Consider the following 18,511-nt stretch of genomic DNA (forward strand, 5'->3'; position numbering starts at 1 on the left):
AAATGTCATTGTCATACAAAAAAAAATGTTATTGTTGGTGAGTCTCATTATTTAAATCAATGTATTTGTATCTTCCAAATATACTTAAATGAGATGTTTAAATGAGCTAAAATAAAGACTTTGTATGCTTCAGTATCATCTTTGCCAATTATTTTATGTGCTAATGTACCCCTCTGATTAAACACTGGCCCCTCCTTGGCCCCCCACAGTAAAATTGGTCTAGAACCGCCACTGGCAGGGACTGAAGCATTCCAGTTTGATTGCCATGAGGGGTTTTAATCAAAATCTGGAAAGAGGGTCTGCTCTTGTTGTCATTAATAGTTTTAAAGTTCTCAGAAAAAACAATTTGAACTTATCAATTTAGTACCTGTTTCCTTTGTAAAAATGTTCTGTTCGTTCATAACTTTGAGTTGTATTTCTGCAGTGGTGGTATGTAACTAAGTAGTCAAGTACTGTAGTTAAGTACAATTTTGAGGTATTTCTACCTTGAATGACCCAGACATAAGAAAAAGAAAAGTATTGCCTTTGTTCATATTTCCATGAAAGCTGAACACCAAATCTGGTCCTAGGGGTCGTTTTCTGACCTGGCAGCTAAAAAATGATGGATGCATGCGCGCACGTACACATGCACGCTTGCTTAGTTAAACAGTAAACCAATCATGACAGGTATGTTGTAATAAAAACGAGTGTATCTCGTGACAGTATGAGTGACAGGTTGTTTCTTCGTGCAAAATAGATTTGGGTTTACTGTAAATTGACCTTTAAAGTTCTGGCTGTAAACTCCATGAGGCCAGTTTCAGTTTGATGATGATATACTAAGTAACACTGGAGACAAGGTCAGATATTAGATATATTTTGTATAAAATAACAGAACTGGATGTAACCCTTTTATGTGTTATATTTGCAACCTTTGTTCACATTTGAAAAAAAAAAGATTAAAAATCGCATTTTATGTTGGACTTAAGGACTAAAAAAGACACAAAAAGACGCAAAATGACCAAAAAAGACCAAAAAAGACACAAAATGACACAAAAAAGACACAAAATGAGAAGACAAAATGACCAAAAACAAACAAACACAGAAGACACAAAATGACTAAAAAATACACAGAATGACCAAAAAGACGCAAAATGACCAAAAGGGACACAAAAAGACAGAAAATGACCAAAAAAAAGACACAAAATGAAAAGACAAAATGACAAAAAAAACAAAAAGACTCAAAATGACCAAAAAAAGACACAAAATAAGAAGACAAAATGACCAAAAAACAACAACACAGAAGACACAAAATTACTAAAAAATACACAAAATGACCAAAAAGACACAAAATGACCAAAAAGGACACAAAAAGACACAAAATAACTAGAAAAGACACACAATTATTAAAAAAAAGACACTACATGACCAAAATTGTTTAACACACAAAACACAAATGAAATACAGTGACACTAGAATAAAAACCAGAGTTGGATGACATGATCACACACAATCACAAGATTACATTTATGTTGGTTTTTCTTTGTTTCTTTTTAAAAAATGGACAAAATAGCCCAAGACTCCATAGAGTTAAGGGGTTTAGTGACGTAAGGGTTAAAAAAAAAAAAGTTTATATGAACCTCCCGCCACCAGGGGGCAGTGCAGCTCCACCTGGACACACCTGAGTGACCCGGATGTTCTCCCGGAGCTGCTGAGCATGTGTTTACACTGGAGTTAGCTCGCTTCAACTATATTTATATAATAAAACTGTCCAAAATGTCTTCGAAGAGTCGGGATAACGAGGATAATTGTGAAGGGCAGTCTGCACTAAAGGAAGAACTCAACAAAAAGGTAAAATAGCGTTTATGTTGCGGAATGTGGCTAATGAAACAGCTCGTAAACATGTAAGTTAACACCTGAATATCATCATAAACATTAATTAATCTTTATGTTATGTTTAATATGTGGACTCTAGGGACTCCTTTTACTGTTGTCTCTTAGTAACTTTAAATTCGTGGCTGAAGAATTTTTTTAGCATTTATTTAACATTCTAAAATAGAATGTGCAATTTCTGTGAAATGCAAACAAACACAAATATATATATATTAATAATGAATGCCAAATACCAGAAATGTTTGTATGTAATTTGTATAATATGTATGTATATGTCTTGTTTTTTTATATTAATATATTATTCTGTCTTCTATATCTGTGTGTCTGTATCTTGAGCTGCTGTGACACAAATTTCCCCACTACGGGATAAAAAAAAAGTCATATTTTATTATATCTTATCTTATCAGTGAATTATACGTGTTGCTGATTTACAGATCAAAGAGCAGAAGGTTGTAGTGGACGAGCTCTCCAATCTGAAGAAAACCAGGGTGAGTAAAAGAAAACACACAAACTATTGTATTCTTTTTGTAAAAACGATCTCTCCTTACTATATCGTTTCAGGGGTGCTTCCGTTTGGTATTTCCAAAATAAAAGTTCCTCCACTGATTTCAAAGGAATAGGTTAATATTTTTGCTTGAATATAGGAGCTAGAGGTAGGATAACCAGATCACAACCAGTGGTGGAAGAAGTATTCAGATCCCTTACTTCAGTAAAAGTACTAATAACCACACTGTGAAATTACTGCACTACAAGTAATAAAAGTCCTGCATTCAAAACTTACTGAAGTAAAAGTACAAAAGTACCAGCATCAAAATGTACTTAAAGTATCAAAAGTAAAAGTACTCGTTATGCAGAATGGACCCACTCAGGTTGTTTTATATATTCCAAATATATTATTGGATTATTTGTATTGATGCATTTATCTAAGCGCTTTAATTTTGAAAGGACAGGGCTCATTTTAACTCCTTAATATACTGTTATGAGGTTTAATTTAAAAAATGTCTAATCACTTTTAATTGATCATGTTTTTTTATCTTAAATCTCAACCTGAAAATTAACTAAAGCTGTCGGCTAAATGTAGTGGAGTAGAAGTATAAAAGGTGCATAAACTGGAAATTCTCAAGTAAAGTACAAGTACCTCAAAATTGTACTTAAGTACAGTACTTGAGTAAATGCACTTAGTTACATTCCACCACTGCTCAGGGACATGTGCATGTCTGTATGTATTATTTTTTTGTTCTTCCTTCACCAGAAAGTCTACATCCAGCAGACGAACAGCAACATTTTCTTCCTGGCAGACAGAAGTCAAACACTGAGTGCAAGCAAAAGTAAGTACAGAGCTGTGATGTTAGTGAATAATGACCATTTTCAGGGTTTGTACAAAGCCTTCAAAGCTATGTTTTAACAGTTTAAATGTTTAAGGGAGGTTGGAAATACATTAAAATCAAATATAATCCTTGGAAAAATGGTTGTTTTATAAAAATAATCTGGTGTTTTTATAATCACTCCCATGAACCAAAAATCTTTTAAGATTTGAAATGAAACGATCACGTTGTCATATTTATTTGCTTTGTCTTGTAGTGTGTATAATATTAACAACTGGTAAGAAAAAAAACAGACAAGATACATTGATTGCTGTATATAAATGTATAATAATGTTTAATACGCTTTAAGAAAGTTATTATATGGTGTTTTTTCCCGCTATTTTTGGACAAGCTATACTATCACATGTATCAGCAGAGTATAATTGGGCTATTCCTTACTGTTTTGGGAATTTTAAAATTTGACCTTTTTTTGTATCGTATGACTTTTTCTTTAGGGGGTTATTTTTGATCTTTTTTTTTTTTTTTTTTTTTTTAAAGAAAGCAGCCTTCTGGGTACCTTTTTTGCAAAATCAACATAGGAAAGGTTCATTATATTGGCTGCAATATTAGTTTTTTATGTAATTGGTGAAATTAAAATCCGTATTAAGTATCAAAAATCCCACATTGGTTGGACTCTTATTGCTGTGGATATAAAGGAATCCTGGTAACCTAATTTATCATTATTGCATTTAAAGAAACAATTTAAATGTGACTATAAAGGCTTGAATTTTACTCTTAAAAAGCTGTACGGTCCCTCCTTTCTGTCTGTCTTATTAATAACTGAGGCTGCACATATTCTAATTTATTGAGTTGCACCTGTTTATCATAGAAAAGTTTATTCATGTCAGTAATTCATTCAAAAAGATGAAATAACACATAGATCCATTACACACAGAATGAAACATTTCATGTCTCCATTTATTTAATTTATTCTAATTATAATGATAATGGCTCACATTTAACGAAGACCTTAAATTCAGTGACTCAAAAAAAAAAGATTACAAAAGACCAATTTTAAAAAGTATGTTTAGTATGGTTGGCCTCTGAAAAGTATGTCCATCTATATGACTCAACAGATACAAAAAAACTTTCCTTCCACATGCCATCACACTGTACAATAACAATAACAAATAATAGTCTGGATCATCACATACTGTCGCTATGCACTTTGTTTTTTATGCATACTGTTCATTGCACCTTATTTGTTTCACAGCACCAAACATTGATTTTTATACTGTATATTCATATTTATTATGCACTGGAATTCTATTCCTTAATACATACTCCTTCTTTAGACACTTTTAGACACTATTGTATTTTTATTGTATTTTTATATTTTATTGCTTGAAGTATGCCTAGGTTGTTCTTATTCAATTGTGTTGTTAGTGTCTCTGTGTGTAATGCTGCTGCTACACTGTAATTGCCCAGCTTGGGATAAATAAAATCTATCTATCTATCTATCTATCTATCTATCTATCTCTCTATCTCTCTCTCTCTCTCTCTCTCTCTCTCTCTCTCTCTCTCTCTCTCTCTCTCTCTCTCTCTCTATCTATCTATCTATCTATCTATCTATCTATCTATCTATCTAATAGAATAACTGAGGCTGTACAAGTAAAATGTGATCATAAAGCATCTTATGAACATAACGGCTGATGTTTTCTCTCTCCAGAGGAACTGGATAACATGAAAAAGGATCTGCAGGACATGTAAAACTGACCTCCACTGCAACAACAATGTGTGGCATCTTTTGTCTGTTGAGTCTGTCCCCGAGTCAGTTCGAATGGGACAAAACGGTCCATGAACATTTGAAGAGACGAGGGCCCGACCTGAGTCAGGACCTCACAGTCCGAGGTTCAAACCTCAGCTGTTGGTGTTTATTCTCTGCTCACGTTCTTCACATGAGAGGCCGTCTCACCCCGCAGCCGCTTCAAGACGACACCGGGAATGTCCTGCTGTGGAACGGGGAGATCTTTGGAGGTGTCCCGGTCCCTCCGGAGGAAAACGACACTGCTGTTGTCTCCGGGCGGCTCTCGTCCTGCAGCAGCTCCTCAGAGATCCTGAGCGTCCTGTCCTCTCTGCGGGGGCCGTGGGGGTTCGTTTACTACCAGAAGGCTGGAGATTACCTCTGGTTCGGCAGAGACGTCCTCGGTAGGCGGAGTCTGCTGTGGAGATTTGAGGACAACGCTCTTACCCTGACCTCCGTGGCAGCACGTGGTTCTGGACCTGCTCAGGCTGCTTGGAGGGAGGTACCAGCATCCGGCGTGTACCGGGTCGACCTGAAGGCCGCTACAGAAGCCGGATCTGTCACGCTTGAGGTTTATCCCTGGGCTGCTGCTGGAAGTGATCCCGTCTTGAGCTTCAGTCAAACTCTACTGGAGTCTGTCCCCAGCGGCTGCAGAGCTGTGATGAACCAGTCAGGCCTCATGCTCCCCTCACCTCTGTGTCCTCTTAATACGTCAGTCCCCGAGTCAGTAAACGAGAAAGAAACTCATGCATGTGTTAAGGATCTGCAGCAGCTGCTGGCGAGTAAAGAGCAAACCGACGAGGTGAATCGTCTCATTGACGTCCTCAGTGAGGCCGTGAGAAGACGAGTTCAGTCCCTGCCGTTCAGGGGACGAGACGGCTCTCCTCCTTCTGAAGACCACGCTAGCATCGCCGTTCTTTTCTCAGGAGGAATCGATTCGATGATCCTGGCCGCTCTAGCTGACCGCCACATACCTGCTCATCAACCCATCGACCTTCTCAACGTAGCGTTCAAACTACAGGTTGCAAAGAAGCAGAAAGAGTCCGCAAAGAAACCCGGAAAGCACAAAAACAAGCCCACAGACCGTCAGGCTGATGGACGCGGCCCCTTCGACGTTCCCGACAGAATCACGGGACGAGCCGGCCTCAAGGAGTTACAAGACCTGAGTCCTGAGAGAAGATGGAATTTTGTTGAAATCAATGTAACCAAAGAGGAGCTGCAGAAAATCCGCCAGGAGCGAATTTGTCACCTGGTGCATCCTCTGGAGACGGTGCTGGACGACAGCATCGGGTGTGCTGTGTGGTTCGCAGCGAGAGGGGCGGGGCTTCTGACGGAGGACCAGAGAGACTTCACTTCAGCAGCAAAGGTAGAGACAAACATCAGACTCTGCACTTTACTTTTCAAGAAGTGGCTTCTCCGCCCTATTCACAGCTGTATGGTCCCTCCTTTCTGTCTGTCTAATTCATTAATAACTGAGGCTGCACATATTCTAATTTATTGAGATATATCATAGAAAAGTTTATTCATGTCAGTAATTCATTCCAAAAGATGAATTAACACATTATATAGATCCATTACACACAGAATGAAACATGTCATGTCTTCATTTATTTAATTTATTCTAATTATGATAATGGCTCACATTTAACGAAGACCTTAAATTCAGTGACTCAAAAAAATTACAAAAGACCAATTTTTAAAAAGTATGTTTAGTATGGTTGGCCTCTGAAAAGTATTTCCATCTATATGACTCAATACTTGGTTGGGGCTTCTTTTCAAGAAGTGGCTTCTCCGCTCTATTCACACACTCACACACACACACACACACACACACACACACACACACGTATGTATACCCAGTAATTTAAAAAATATACCTGATTCTTACATAAATGAATGTATATTAATTGACAAACAATATTCAAAATAAAAATAAAGCTCCCACTTCATAAATGGTGAAATGAAACTGAGGTTGTGGGTTCATTCAACAGTTAAATTGCTCAACATTCATCTACAACTGTTGCTGAAATGAAATGATCTATTGCAGAAGTTGAAGTTCCCCTTTTCTCAGATTCATCCAATTCTTGCCTTCTTGTCATAGAATAGAATAGAGTAGTAGAACTTTATTGTCATTGTAAAGGTGATAGAGGCAAAACAAAACTACTTTTGGAGCAAACCTAGCTGCTTGTTGTAAGAAGTAAAAAAACATCTGAAGTGTATTCACAATAGGGAAATATGTGTGTGTGTTAAATATAAAAAAATCATCTGTAACAATTCTAGATTGACTTATTCCTGGTGTGATGAACACTCTCATTAACCACTTGTATTGCAGAAGTTTAGCAGCAGTATGAGCAGTTTGAATGTAAATTCCTTATTCTTTCTGTCAGCTTTTTCCACAACAATCAAATTGACCTGGTGTTCTGTTCTGTGCTGCTGTTTCCTGTCTGCAGGTCATTCTGACAGGAATCGGAGCAGACGAGCAGCTGGCTGGTTACTCCAGACACAGAGTCCGGTTCAACACGTCTGGACACGAGGGACTGATCCAGGAGCTGGCCATGGAGCTGGCCAGGATCCCAGCCAGGAATTTGGGCCGAGATGACCGAGTGATAGGCGACCACGGGAAAGAAGCTCGGTGAGTGCAACATCAAATCTTAGGCTACGTTTACACGAAGACGGTCTGAACAGAAGACGCAAAAGTGGCGTCGCGTCTTCACTTTTTATTCCTCGTTTAGACAAGCGTTTTCGGGAGGAAATCTGCTGCATACGGTGACGCAAAAGTGTGTGAAATTCGATTGTATGCAGCCAGGCGGCATCACTTAAAGTGATAAGAGCATCTTTGGGCATGCAGAAGTTTTCACGCTACACATTTTCATCAGCTACTCCTTCCACAAAGTTCTCCACCATCACTAGATCTCCCAGGTCTCGTTCACAGCCGTCTGGCTCGCCTCCGACGAATTGCTGCATCCAGAATGTGATAGAGGTAATTCCAGATCCTTCTCTGTTCACTAATACTATCTGTACATATCCTGTACATTTGGTGGAAAGACTCCTGTAAGTTTATTAGAGCTGCCAGAGCAGCTTGAAGGTCCGACGCATGGAAATAATCCCACGTTTGTTTATTTTCCTGTACTGGAGCATGTATGTGACGTAAACACATACGTGACGTGAGCAGATCTGATCAGAGTTTTGCGTCTTGTCAGTGTAGACGGACACGCTACGGCGGAGCGGATTTAACTTTTCCACTCTGGAGGGTGGTTTCAGATTTTTGCGTTTTTAAGCCCCAAAAACGCCGTCACCGTCTAAACGAAAGGCACTTCCAATAAAATATTTTCTCGTTTTTACCCGCAAGCGTCCTCGTGTAAACGGGGCCTTAAATTAATAAAATACTTAATTTTTTGGTGTTTCATGCATACAGTTGCATCATATCTGACTCCTGCAGGTTTCCCTTCCTGGACGAGGACGTGGTGAGCTTCCTGAACTCTCTGCCCGTGTGGGAGAAGGCCGACCTGTCGCTCCCTCGAGGCGTCGGGGAGAAACTCCTCCTGAGGCGGGCGGCGAGGCGGCTGGGCCTCGGCCAATCAGCCGTCCTGCCCAAGAGAGCCATGCAGTTTGGATCCCGCATCGCAAAGATGGAGGAGCACCGCGAGAGGGCCTCGGACAAATGCACAAGACTCCTCAATGAATAGACTCATCACTGGTTGTAATGAAGAGAATATAAAAATCATTTTAATAGAAAATTACATACAAATAATATCTTATTTACAGATACAATTCTTGATTCCCCGTTACAGATTCTTGATTTTTTTTGTGCAGGTTTTGTATCGTTTTTTTAACACGGCATAATAAATACCGTGTTTAAAATGAAATGTTTCCTTTTACACCATGTAAGACTCGATATCTTGAAGTTTTTCTCTGAAGTAAAGGTCACAATCGATATAGGAAGGCAAGTTCCCAACATCGAAACGCCCAGAAATCTCATGAGTGTATACTGGCCTCCTGAAATAAAGAAAAGACACAGTCGAAGTTATTGAGAAATACACTTTTTGCAGAATATTTACATTATTTTACATGTATAAAAAGGGAATGATTTGTATAAGTTGGCAGAGTGAAAGTACCTTGGGATGAGCCAAGACACAAAGTTTCCTGGGGCATCTTTCTCATCAATAGGAGCCTCCTGTGGAAATTAAACCATTAGCATTAACATTTGATGAACTGAAAAACATAATTTACTCTTTAATTCACATGACGCTGTGAAGGTTTTTGATAATTTTTCTACCTTCTTTTCCTCAAGAAAGGAATCCAACAGAGGAAGGCTTCTCTTTGACAACACATAGAAGCAGGGACACTAAAAAACAAATGAACATTACTAGTGTGTGTTGCCTGCAAATGTTATTATATGGTATATACTGTACATAAGCTTCACATATTGATGTATATCACAATGACATTAATATTGTGTGATTCCCCAATTTTAGGAAAATAGGACCCTTATACAACCCTGACTGCAAAAAGTTTGGATGCTGTCTAAATAAAACAAAATGCCATCATTTGCAATTCCTTTTTGACATGTATTGTAAATATTCTGAATTTGATGCACTCTGTTTATCTTACTTACATTTTACAGCGTCCAAGCTTTTTTTTTTAAATCAGGGTTCTATAAACAACTAGGACTGCGCGCAGTACTGAACGGGCCCTCGCAGGACACGCGTGTCGGGGCATGCTGCCGTCAGGGTTTGTGCGTTACAGGGGCCAGTCTATACCACCCCTATGAATTTCATTGCCTTAAGTCTTATGGTTTGGGCACAGTGGCACTGATTAAATTAAACCGCCGCCAGAGCGCCACCTAGGGGCCGATCAATAAAATCTTCAAGGGTTAACCTCAGGAGGGCATTGACAATAAGTATACCAAGTTTGGTGTTAATCCAACCAACCGATTTGCAGATATAAAATACTTCAATTTAAAGAGCGCCACCTAGTGGTCATCGGCCAAAATTTTGCAACGAGCCTCAGGGGCTCATGGGGAAGTAGTAACCTGAGTTTCATGTCATTCAGACACACCAATGTGGAGATATGCAACACTTTGTGTTTTGTGTTGATAATAGCGCCACCTGCAGGAAGTTGTTATTTAATAACTTGAGTATTCTTTGGGTAATCAAAATTCTTTTAATAACTTTTTGTTATGAGGTTCCATAGATGCTGTGTGCAAAGTTTGGCGCAAAATGATGAAATTGCCTAGGAGGAGTTCGAAAAAGTAGGTTTGCGACATTTCGCGAATTTGCGAAAAAAAACGGTAGGCGAAAATGGGCGTGGCTTATATCACGAGATTCAGCACAACTCAGTGAACGCGTGGATATAAGTTTTTTGAATGTGCGATAAAGTATGTGGGAGTTATTAGCCAAAACGCACTGTCCTTTATTATAGCGCCACCTAGTGGTGGAAATTCAAGATGACAATACATTATAAAATTTTTCACCATGTGTGACTTATATTTAAAGTTTCATGAGTTTTGGGATATGTTCAGGCAGTGAAAAATGCGATCATTTCGTCACGAGAATAAAAAAAATAATAATAAACTAGGACTGCAAGCAGTACTGAACGGGCCCTCGCAGAGTGGAGCCGTCGGAGGAGGGCACGTCGGGGGAGGGCACGTCGGGGGAGGCCACATCGGGCGTGGCAATGTGGGCTCAGTCCCTATGCGTCCCAAATGGCGTGTCTCCTACCACTGTGCTCGGGGTAGGTGTAAAACATAATACTTGCTGTAGCCAGCAGGGGGCTGTATGACTGTGTGTCAATATTGACATGTGGGTGTGTCCAGGGCTGGCCCCTCATCATGTGTGAGAAATTTGGGACAGATTGGACAATGTATGGTAAAGTTATACAGCCTCGTGTTTCATGGCGAGACGCCATATTTTGCCGCCATGCCACGCCCACATAGTGTGACAGGCGGTAAAGATTTATACAACTTTTGATCCCAAAGGCCTTGTGATGGTACTGACCAAGTTTGAAGTCAATGGGGGGAAATCTGTCGGAGGAGTTATGTAAAGTATGCAACGTGGTCATTTTATGAAAAGGGGCGTGGATAAAGCATAAGGGGCGGGGCTTTTTGAAATATTGTTATTTAGAAGTGTGAAGGGCTGGACTCTGATGAAGCATGAGAATTTTGGAGCAGATGGGACATAGAATGGGAAAGTTATAAAGATCTCGTGTTTTATGGCGAGACGTCATATTGTGGCGCCATGCCACGCCCACATAGTGTGACAGGCGGTAAAGATGTATACAACTTTTGATCCCAAAGGCCTTGTGATGGTACTGACCAAGTTTGAAGTCAATTAGATAAAATCTGTAGGAGGAGTTCGTAAAAGTATGCGACCTGGAAATGGCGGAAAACGATGACAAGTGCAATATTCAATCCAAGATGGCCGACTTCCTGTACGTTTTCGGGTATGGGTTCTTGAGGCTTTTTGGTGCGTCTTCCTATGATACACATATGTACCAACTTTCGTGTGTCTAGGTGAAAAAAACCTATATTGTGAGGATGTTTTGAAAATTTTGAGGGGGCGCTAGTGAGTCATTTTGCAAGGTCCATTCCCGCGAATACCAGAATACGTAAATTTCAAATCTGATTTATGTATATTCCAAATTTGGTGAGTTTTTGAATATGATAAAGCCCTCAAATAAGCGATTTACTCCCCCTAAAAATAATAATAATAATAATAATAAACGGACCAATTTCAATAGGGTCCTCGCACCGTTAGTGCTCGGTCCCTAACTAGGACTGCGCGCAGTACTGAACGGGCCCTCGCAGTACACGCGTGTCGGGGCATGCTGCCGTCGGGGTTTGTGCGTTACAGTGGCCAGTCTATACCACCCCTATGAATTTCATTGCCTTAAGTCTTATGGTCTGGGCACAGTGGGACTCATTAAATTAAACTGCCGCCAGAGCACCACCTAGGGGCCGATCAATAAAACCTTCAAGGGTTATCCTCAGGAGGGCATTGACAATAAGTATATCAAGTTTGGTGTTAATCCTACCAACCGATTTGGAGATATAAAATACTTCAATTTAAAGAGCGCCACCTAGTGGTCATCGCCCAAAAATTTTCAGCGAGCCTCAGGGGCTCATGGGGAAGTAGGAACCTGAGTTTCATGTCATTCAGACACACCAATGTGGAGATATGCAACACTTTGTGTTTTGTCTTGATAATAGCACCACCTGCAGGAAGTTGTTATTTAATAACTTGAGTATTATTTGGGTAATCAAAATTCTTTTAATAACTTTTTGTCATGAGGGTCCATAGATGCTGTGTGCAAAGTTTGGTGCAAAACGATGAAATTGCCTAGGAGGAGTTCGAAAAAGTAGGTTTCGGACATTTTGCGAATTTGTGAAAAAAATCGTTAGGCGAAAATGGGAGTGGCCTATATCACGAGATTCAGCACAACTCAGTGAACGCGTGGATATAAGTTTTTTGAATGTGCGATAAAGTATGTGGGAGTTATTAGCCAAAACGCACTTTCCTTTATTATAGCGCCACCTAGTGGTGGAAATTCAGGATGACAATAGATTATAAAATTTTTCACCATGTGTGACTTATATTTAAAGTTTCATGAGTTTTGGGGTATGTTCAGGCAGTGAAAAATGCAATCATTTCGTCACGAGAATAAAAATAACTAGGACTGCGCGCAGTACTGAACGGGCCCTCGCAGTACACGCGTGTCGGGCATGCTGCCGTCGGGGTTTTTGCGTTACAGGGGCCAGTCTATACCACCCCTATGAATTTCATTGCCTTAAGTCTTATGGTCTGGGCACAGTGGCACTTATTAAATTAAACTGCCGCCAGAGCGCCACCTAGGGGCCGATCAATAAAATCTTCAAGGGTTATCCTCAGGAGCGCTTTGACAATAAGTATACCAAGTTTGGTGTTAATCCGACGAACCGATGTGGAGATATAAAATACTTCAATTTAAAGAGCGCCACCTAGTGGTCATCGCCCAAAATTTTGCATCGAGCCTAAGGGGCTCATGGGGAAGCAGCAACCTGAGTTTCATGTCATTCAGACACACCAATGTGGAGATATGCAACACTTTGTGTTTTGTGTTGAAAAGAGCGCCACCTGCAAGAAGTTGTTATTTAATAACTTGAGTATTATTTGAGTAATCAAAATTCTTTTAATAACTTTTTGTCATGAGGGTCCATAGATGCAGTGTGCAAAGTTTGGTGCAAAACAATGAAATTGCCTAGGAGGAGTTCGAAAAAGTAGGTTTGCGACATTTCGCGAATTTGCGGAAAAAAACTCCAGGCGAAAATGGGAGTGGCTTATATCACGAGATTCAGCACAACTCAGTGAACGCGTGGATATGAGTTTTTTGAATGTGCGATAAAGTATGTGGGAGTTATTAGCCAAAACGCACTTTCCTTTATTATAGCGCCACCTAGTCGTGGAAATTCAGGATGACAATAGATTATAAAATTTTTCACCATGTGTGACTTATATTTAAAGTTTCATGAGTTTTGGGGTATGTTCAGGCAGTGAAATATGCGATCATTTGGGACCAAGAAAAATAATAAAAAAAAGAATAATCATTCGAAATACAATAGGGACCTCGCAGGTCGTTGCCTGCTCGGGCCCTAATAATCATTCGAAATACAATAGGGACCTCGCAGGTCGTTGCCTGCTCGGGCCCTAATTATGTTCTTATGTGGCTTGTACAGGGGACTCTGGAGAACCTGCTTTAACCCTTTATCAGGCAAAGAACTATATTTGGTAACTTCAGGTAATATTCAGAGAAAAAAGCTGCAAATTTACTAGATTAAAGTGGCAAATCTACGAGAAAAAAAGTTGCAGATTTAAGAGATATAAAGTGGCAAATCTGTACGAAAAAAGTCGCAGATTTACGAGAAAAAAGTGGGAAAAAGGCTACTTTTTTCTCCCAGATTCACCACTTTAAATCTCATATATCTACCCATTTTTTTCTCGTAGATTTGCCACTTTAATCTCGTAAACTTTTTTCTCAAAATATTATTTTGTATGTTTTTTTTTTACACATTCTGGCAGTATGTAATATCCTCCAATATTCTCTAGGGTTGAAATTTGGAATTTACAAGTATTTCAATGAGTGCCCTATTAAGGGTTAAAGTGGTGAATCTGTGAGAAAAAAAAGTTGCTTTTTTCCCACTTTTTTCTCATAAATCTGCGACTTTTTTCGCACAGATTTGCCACTTTAAGTCTCTTAAGTCTGTGACTTTTTTTGTAGTAAATTTGCAACTTTTTTCTCAAAATATTACCTGAAGTTACCAAATATAGTTCTTTGCCTGATAAAGGGTTAAAGACTTTAAAGCTCTGTTGTGTCCATGAAGACAAACATGATTTGCAGGCTCCGCTCTGTGTTGATAGTGAACTTACTGCTCTCCTGGACTTTGTCTCAGAAGGAAGAGGTTTCTCCTTCATACAGAGGATGCGAAGATCACTGTCCACCTCCAATATCCCGTATTTATGGGTTTCTGTCCAGACACACAACACAGAACTAGTTGTGAGGATGAGATGAGACTTGATGAGATATTCTTGAGAAGCTTTATGAACCAATACAGGTGCATCTCAATGCATTTAGAGAATATGATGGAAAAGTCTTTCCAGCAGTTCAATCAAATAGCCCTTACCAAGTAGATAGATAGATTTGACTTTATTAATCCCACAGCGGGGAAATTTCTTTGTTACAGCCGCAAAAAATCACACAATTTTTAAGATAAGATAAAAAAAACGATCTGAGAAAAGACATTTAACAATATACAAAATATACAAAATAATATACTATATACAACTTAGTGCAAATTAAGTGGAGAATGTGCAGAGTGCAGATTATATGCAAAAATGTTCAGATTGTGCTGGTGTTGTACAGTCTTATGGCAGCTGGAATGAATATTGAGTCATATAGATGGACAAACTTTTCAGAGGCCAACATTTCCATATTAAACATACTTTTTGAAATTGGTCTTTTGTAATATTCAATTTTTTTGAGACACTGAAGTTTAGGTCTTCATTAAATGTAAGCCATAATCATTATAATTAGAAGAAATTAAATAAATGAACACATGAAATGTTTCATTCTGTGTGTAATGGATCTATATGTGTTATTTCATCTATTTGAATGAATTACTGACATAAATAAACTTTTCTATGATATTCTAATTTATTGAGATGCACCTGTAGTTGTATTTTCTGACCCAACTAAACGGCTCTCTTGGTTTAAAAGTCATCTTAAAACCTATTTTTATTCCTTGGCTTTTAACCACGCATGAGACTCTGCTCTTGTTTTTAGTGTTTTATGGTTTGCTTTTATTTATTGTTTTTTAAATTGTCTTTTAAAAAGCAATGAATGTATTTATTTTAGTGTTTATTTCCTGTTTTATTTATTTTATTGTCTCTTGTTCTGTTTGTTTATGTACAGCACTTTGTTGCGGCTGTTGTTGTTTTAACCCATTGAGGCCTGAAACGCCTGTAAAACCTCTGGGCGATTTTAAAATAAGCCCCTAAAACCTGAAGTTTTTCTGGAAATTCAACAGAAGTGTCAACGCTTCTACTAAATAATAGATTTTTCAGCCTCTGTAGCAGATAGAAATGAAATTCAAAAAGTATTTGAGAGCTGATACAAATACTACAAAACGACGTATCCGCTGTCCAGGCTTCAATGGGTTAAAGTGCTTTACAAATAAAGTTGAGTTGAGTTGAGTTGAGTTAAAGAAAAAGGCTCAAGGAGAGTGCCATCTAGTGGGCTAAAAAAATGCTTCATGAAGCTGCTGACATCATCCACTGGGGTTACATTGAACTTTGACTCACCGTCCTCTTTGCACTGGTACGACAGCACCAGACAGCTGTCCTCACACTCCGCCAGCAGCTCAGAAAACCTCCCTTTGACTTTACTGAGGCTGAAGTCTTCTTTGAACAGGGTGTCACTGTTGTGGATGAAACACTGGACTGTTAAACCTGTAGCAACTACTCTGCATGGTAGTTCTGTTCAACGTGGTCTCACAGAAATCCGTCGAAAAGCCACGGATTCGCTCAAATTTTCGTGAAACTGACACGGATTTCGCTACAATGCAAGTTAATGACAGTCATATCCCGTGGCTATTCCAACATACAAAGTGATTATGTACATTCACTGAGTGAATATTTAGAAAATAAAACATGTATTTCTCGCTAGAAATGTGATCAAAATCCATTTTTATAAGTCAAAATATTGATTTTTCACTAAAAATGAGAGAACTGTCCGCCATGTTTTTTGTTCTGACCGCTGGGACCTTGAAAGTCACGTGACTTGGAACAAACCAATAGCCACGGGATATGACTGTCATTAACTTGCATTGTAGCGAAATCCGTGTCAGTTTCACGGAAATTTGAGTGATTCCGTGGCTATTCCACGGATTTTGAGTTAAGCGAATCCGTGGCTATTTCACGGATTTCTGTGAGACCAGGTTGTTCTGTTAATGTTAACTCAGTCAACTTACCCCCCAATAACTAAGACATGGTCGACTATGTTGAAGTGCTTCACTGCAAGTTGCAGGCAGGCCACAGCACCAAGTCGCCCCTGGAGGAATAAGGGACTTGAGTCAGAGGATAGCAGACAAAAGTTTACTTTTTTTAAAGGACTGAGAATATTAATTGTGCTTACATCGTTGCTTCTCGTCTGATCACTGAGAATCTTGACATTTGTGAAATGTGACGCCCACTCTTCAAATGCAGCGTGGTAGACAGCGTTAGTCTGTGGAGGAGAGCAGGGGGGAACCGAGTGTGTATTCAGATCCACTACTTCAGTAAAAGTATTTTCAGAGGTGGAAAAAGTATCCAGTTAATGAAAAGTACTAATACCACACTGTGAAATTACTCCACTACTAAGTAAAAGTCCTGCATTCAAAACTTACTGAAGTAAAAGTACAAAAGTATCAGCATCAACATGTACTTAAAGTATCAAAAGTAAAGTATGGAGAATGGACCCACTCAGATTGTTTTAAATATTCTGAATATATTATTAGATCAGTATTATTGATGCATTTATGTAAGCAGTGTTGAATCTTCTCAAGGCAGGGCTCATTTAAACTACTTAATGTACTTTTATGAGGTTGAATTAATTAATTAATATGAGGTTGTTCAACCTCGACCTGGAAAGTAACTAAAGCTGTCAGCTAAATGCAGTGGTGTAATGTAACTAAGTACATTTACTCAAGTACTGTACTTAAGTACAATTTTGAGGTACTTGTACTTTACTTGAGTATTTCCATTTAATGTAACTTTAAACTTCTACTCCACTACATTTTGAGGCAAATATTGTACTTTTCAATCCACTACGTTTAGCCGACAGCTTAAGTTGCTTTTCAGGTTGAGATTTAACATTAAAAACATGATAAATTTAAAACGATTAGACATTTTTAATTAAACCCCTTAACAGTATATTAAATAGTTTATATGAGCCCTGTCTTTACAAAATGAAAATGCTGCTTGCATAAAAGCATCAATACAAATAATCTAATAATATATATTGAATAAATATCTAACTATCTGTGTGGGGTCATTCTGCATAAAAAGTACTTTTACTTTTGATACTTTAAGTACATTTTGATGCTGATAATTTTGTACTTTTACTTCACTAAGTTTTAAATGCAGGACTTTTACTTGTAGTGGAGGAATTTCACAGTGTGGTATTAGTACTTTTACTGAATACTTTTCCACCACTGACTTCTTCAATGTGCTACTTACAACAACATAAATGCAGTCCACGCAGCCGGACGCGGTCAGAGCGTGGACCCAGTGGGACACCAGGGCGCTCCGTCCCACCGGCAGCAGCGGCTTAGCGGTCCCGGCCAGGTGGGCGAACCTCCCGCTGCTGTCGGCCGCCACATCCCGCTGGAGCCTGGTTCCGTACCCGGCGGCGAGAATAACGGCTTTCATTTAGACTCAGTTATTCGCCGTGTTACCTGGTTGTTACCATAGACTGTATACAAAGGTTGTTACGCAATACTTACAGCCAACAGAGAAATAGGTAAAAAGTTACGGCTCATCTCGCGAGATTAGCATTCCTGACAAAGTTTCGGGTTGTGCTTCCGGTTGGTATTTCCAAAATAAAAGTAGTTCCTAATCTGGGGATTTTAAATAAATAGGTTAATGTTTTTGATTGAATAAAATAGTTAGAGGCGAGGCCGGCTCTGCGCTGGGGCAAATCAATAAATGTCTTGCCCCCTCAAATCAAAATTTTAGAAGTTGAGAACAAGGTTATTATAGTTAACGAAAACTAACGAAATAACAAAAACTAGAATTGAAAAAACATTTTCGTTAACTGAAATAAAAATAAAAACGAGAGTTTTTAAAAAAAACGATAACTAACTAAAACTGTATTTTGTGGTTACAAAACTAACTAAAACTAACTGAAATTATAGTGAAAATTTCCTTAGTTTTCGTCTTTGTCAACTTTTTTCATATGTAATTCTTTTGGTTGATATTAAATCTATTTAATCCATCTGGTTTTATGACTTAATAAACTTATTGGA

General features: G+C 38.7%; 3 protein-coding genes across 3 annotated transcripts; 2 read left to right on the top strand and 1 right to left on the bottom strand.

Annotated features, from left to right (window-relative positions):
- Positions 1 to 1,651: 1,651 nt before the first annotated feature.
- On the top strand, positions 1,652 to 5,042 carry LOC131979465 (ASNSD1 upstream open reading frame protein-like). The gene is made up of 4 exons (XM_059343452.1): positions 1,652 to 1,827; positions 2,304 to 2,357; positions 3,122 to 3,197; positions 4,903 to 5,042. The coding sequence occupies exons 1-4, from the start codon at positions 1,753 to 1,755 to the stop codon at positions 4,941 to 4,943; spliced, it is 246 nt and encodes an 81-aa protein (XP_059199435.1). The 5' UTR covers positions 1,652 to 1,752; the 3' UTR covers positions 4,944 to 5,042.
- On the top strand, positions 4,967 to 8,685 carry asnsd1 (asparagine synthetase domain containing 1). Its single transcript, XM_059343447.1, has 3 exons — positions 4,967 to 6,343; positions 7,428 to 7,609; positions 8,417 to 8,685. Exons 1-3 carry the CDS (start codon positions 4,967 to 4,969, stop codon positions 8,661 to 8,663), a joined length of 1,806 nt encoding a protein of 601 aa, XP_059199430.1. The 3' UTR covers positions 8,664 to 8,685.
- On the bottom strand, positions 8,676 to 18,083 carry zgc:136439 (uncharacterized protein LOC678627 homolog). The gene is made up of 8 exons (XM_059343451.1): positions 17,724 to 18,083; positions 16,642 to 16,731; positions 16,478 to 16,557; positions 15,810 to 15,925; positions 14,379 to 14,476; positions 9,254 to 9,322; positions 9,093 to 9,151; positions 8,676 to 8,973 (listed from the first exon to the last, which is right to left on the bottom strand). Exons 1-8 carry the CDS (start codon positions 17,913 to 17,915, stop codon positions 8,853 to 8,855), a joined length of 825 nt encoding a protein of 274 aa, XP_059199434.1. The 5' UTR covers positions 17,916 to 18,083; the 3' UTR covers positions 8,676 to 8,852.
- Between the last annotated feature and the right edge of the window lie 428 nt (positions 18,084 to 18,511).

The sequence above is a fragment of the Centropristis striata genome, chromosome 10 (assembly GCF_030273125.1).
Source record: "Centropristis striata isolate RG_2023a ecotype Rhode Island chromosome 10, C.striata_1.0, whole genome shotgun sequence".
NCBI classification, from domain to species: Eukaryota; Metazoa; Chordata; class Actinopteri; order Perciformes; family Serranidae; genus Centropristis; species Centropristis striata.

Bases quoted from the DNA above. Each gene is read 5' to 3' on its own strand.
- LOC131979465 (XM_059343452.1), top strand. From the start codon at position 1,753: ATGTCTTCGAAGAGTCGGGATAACGAGGATAATTGTGAAGGGCAGTCT. The intron at 1,828-2,303 runs GTAAAATAGCGT...GCTGATTTACAG, and splicing joins AGGAAGAACTCAACAAAAAG to ATCAAAGAGCAGAAGGTTGT. The intron at 3,198-4,902 runs GTAAGTACAGAG...TTCTCTCTCCAG, and splicing joins AACACTGAGTGCAAGCAAAA to AGGAACTGGATAACATGAAA.
- zgc:136439 (XM_059343451.1), bottom strand. From the start codon at position 17,915: ATGAAAGCCGTTATTCTCGCCGCCGGGTACGGAACCAGGCTCCAGCGG. The intron at 16,732-17,723 runs GTAAGTAGCACA...TCTCCTCCACAG, and splicing joins TGGACTGCATTTATGTTGTT to ACTAACGCTGTCTACCACGC. The intron at 8,974-9,092 runs GTACTTTCACTC...TCTTTATTTCAG, and splicing joins GTGTCTTGGCTCATCCCAAG to GAGGCCAGTATACACTCATG.
- asnsd1 (XM_059343447.1), top strand. From the start codon at position 4,967: ATGTGTGGCATCTTTTGTCTGTTGAGTCTGTCCCCGAGTCAGTTCGAA. The intron at 6,344-7,427 runs GTAGAGACAAAC...TCCTGTCTGCAG, and splicing joins ACTTCACTTCAGCAGCAAAG to GTCATTCTGACAGGAATCGG. The intron at 7,610-8,416 runs GTGAGTGCAACA...TGACTCCTGCAG, and splicing joins GACCACGGGAAAGAAGCTCG to GTTTCCCTTCCTGGACGAGG.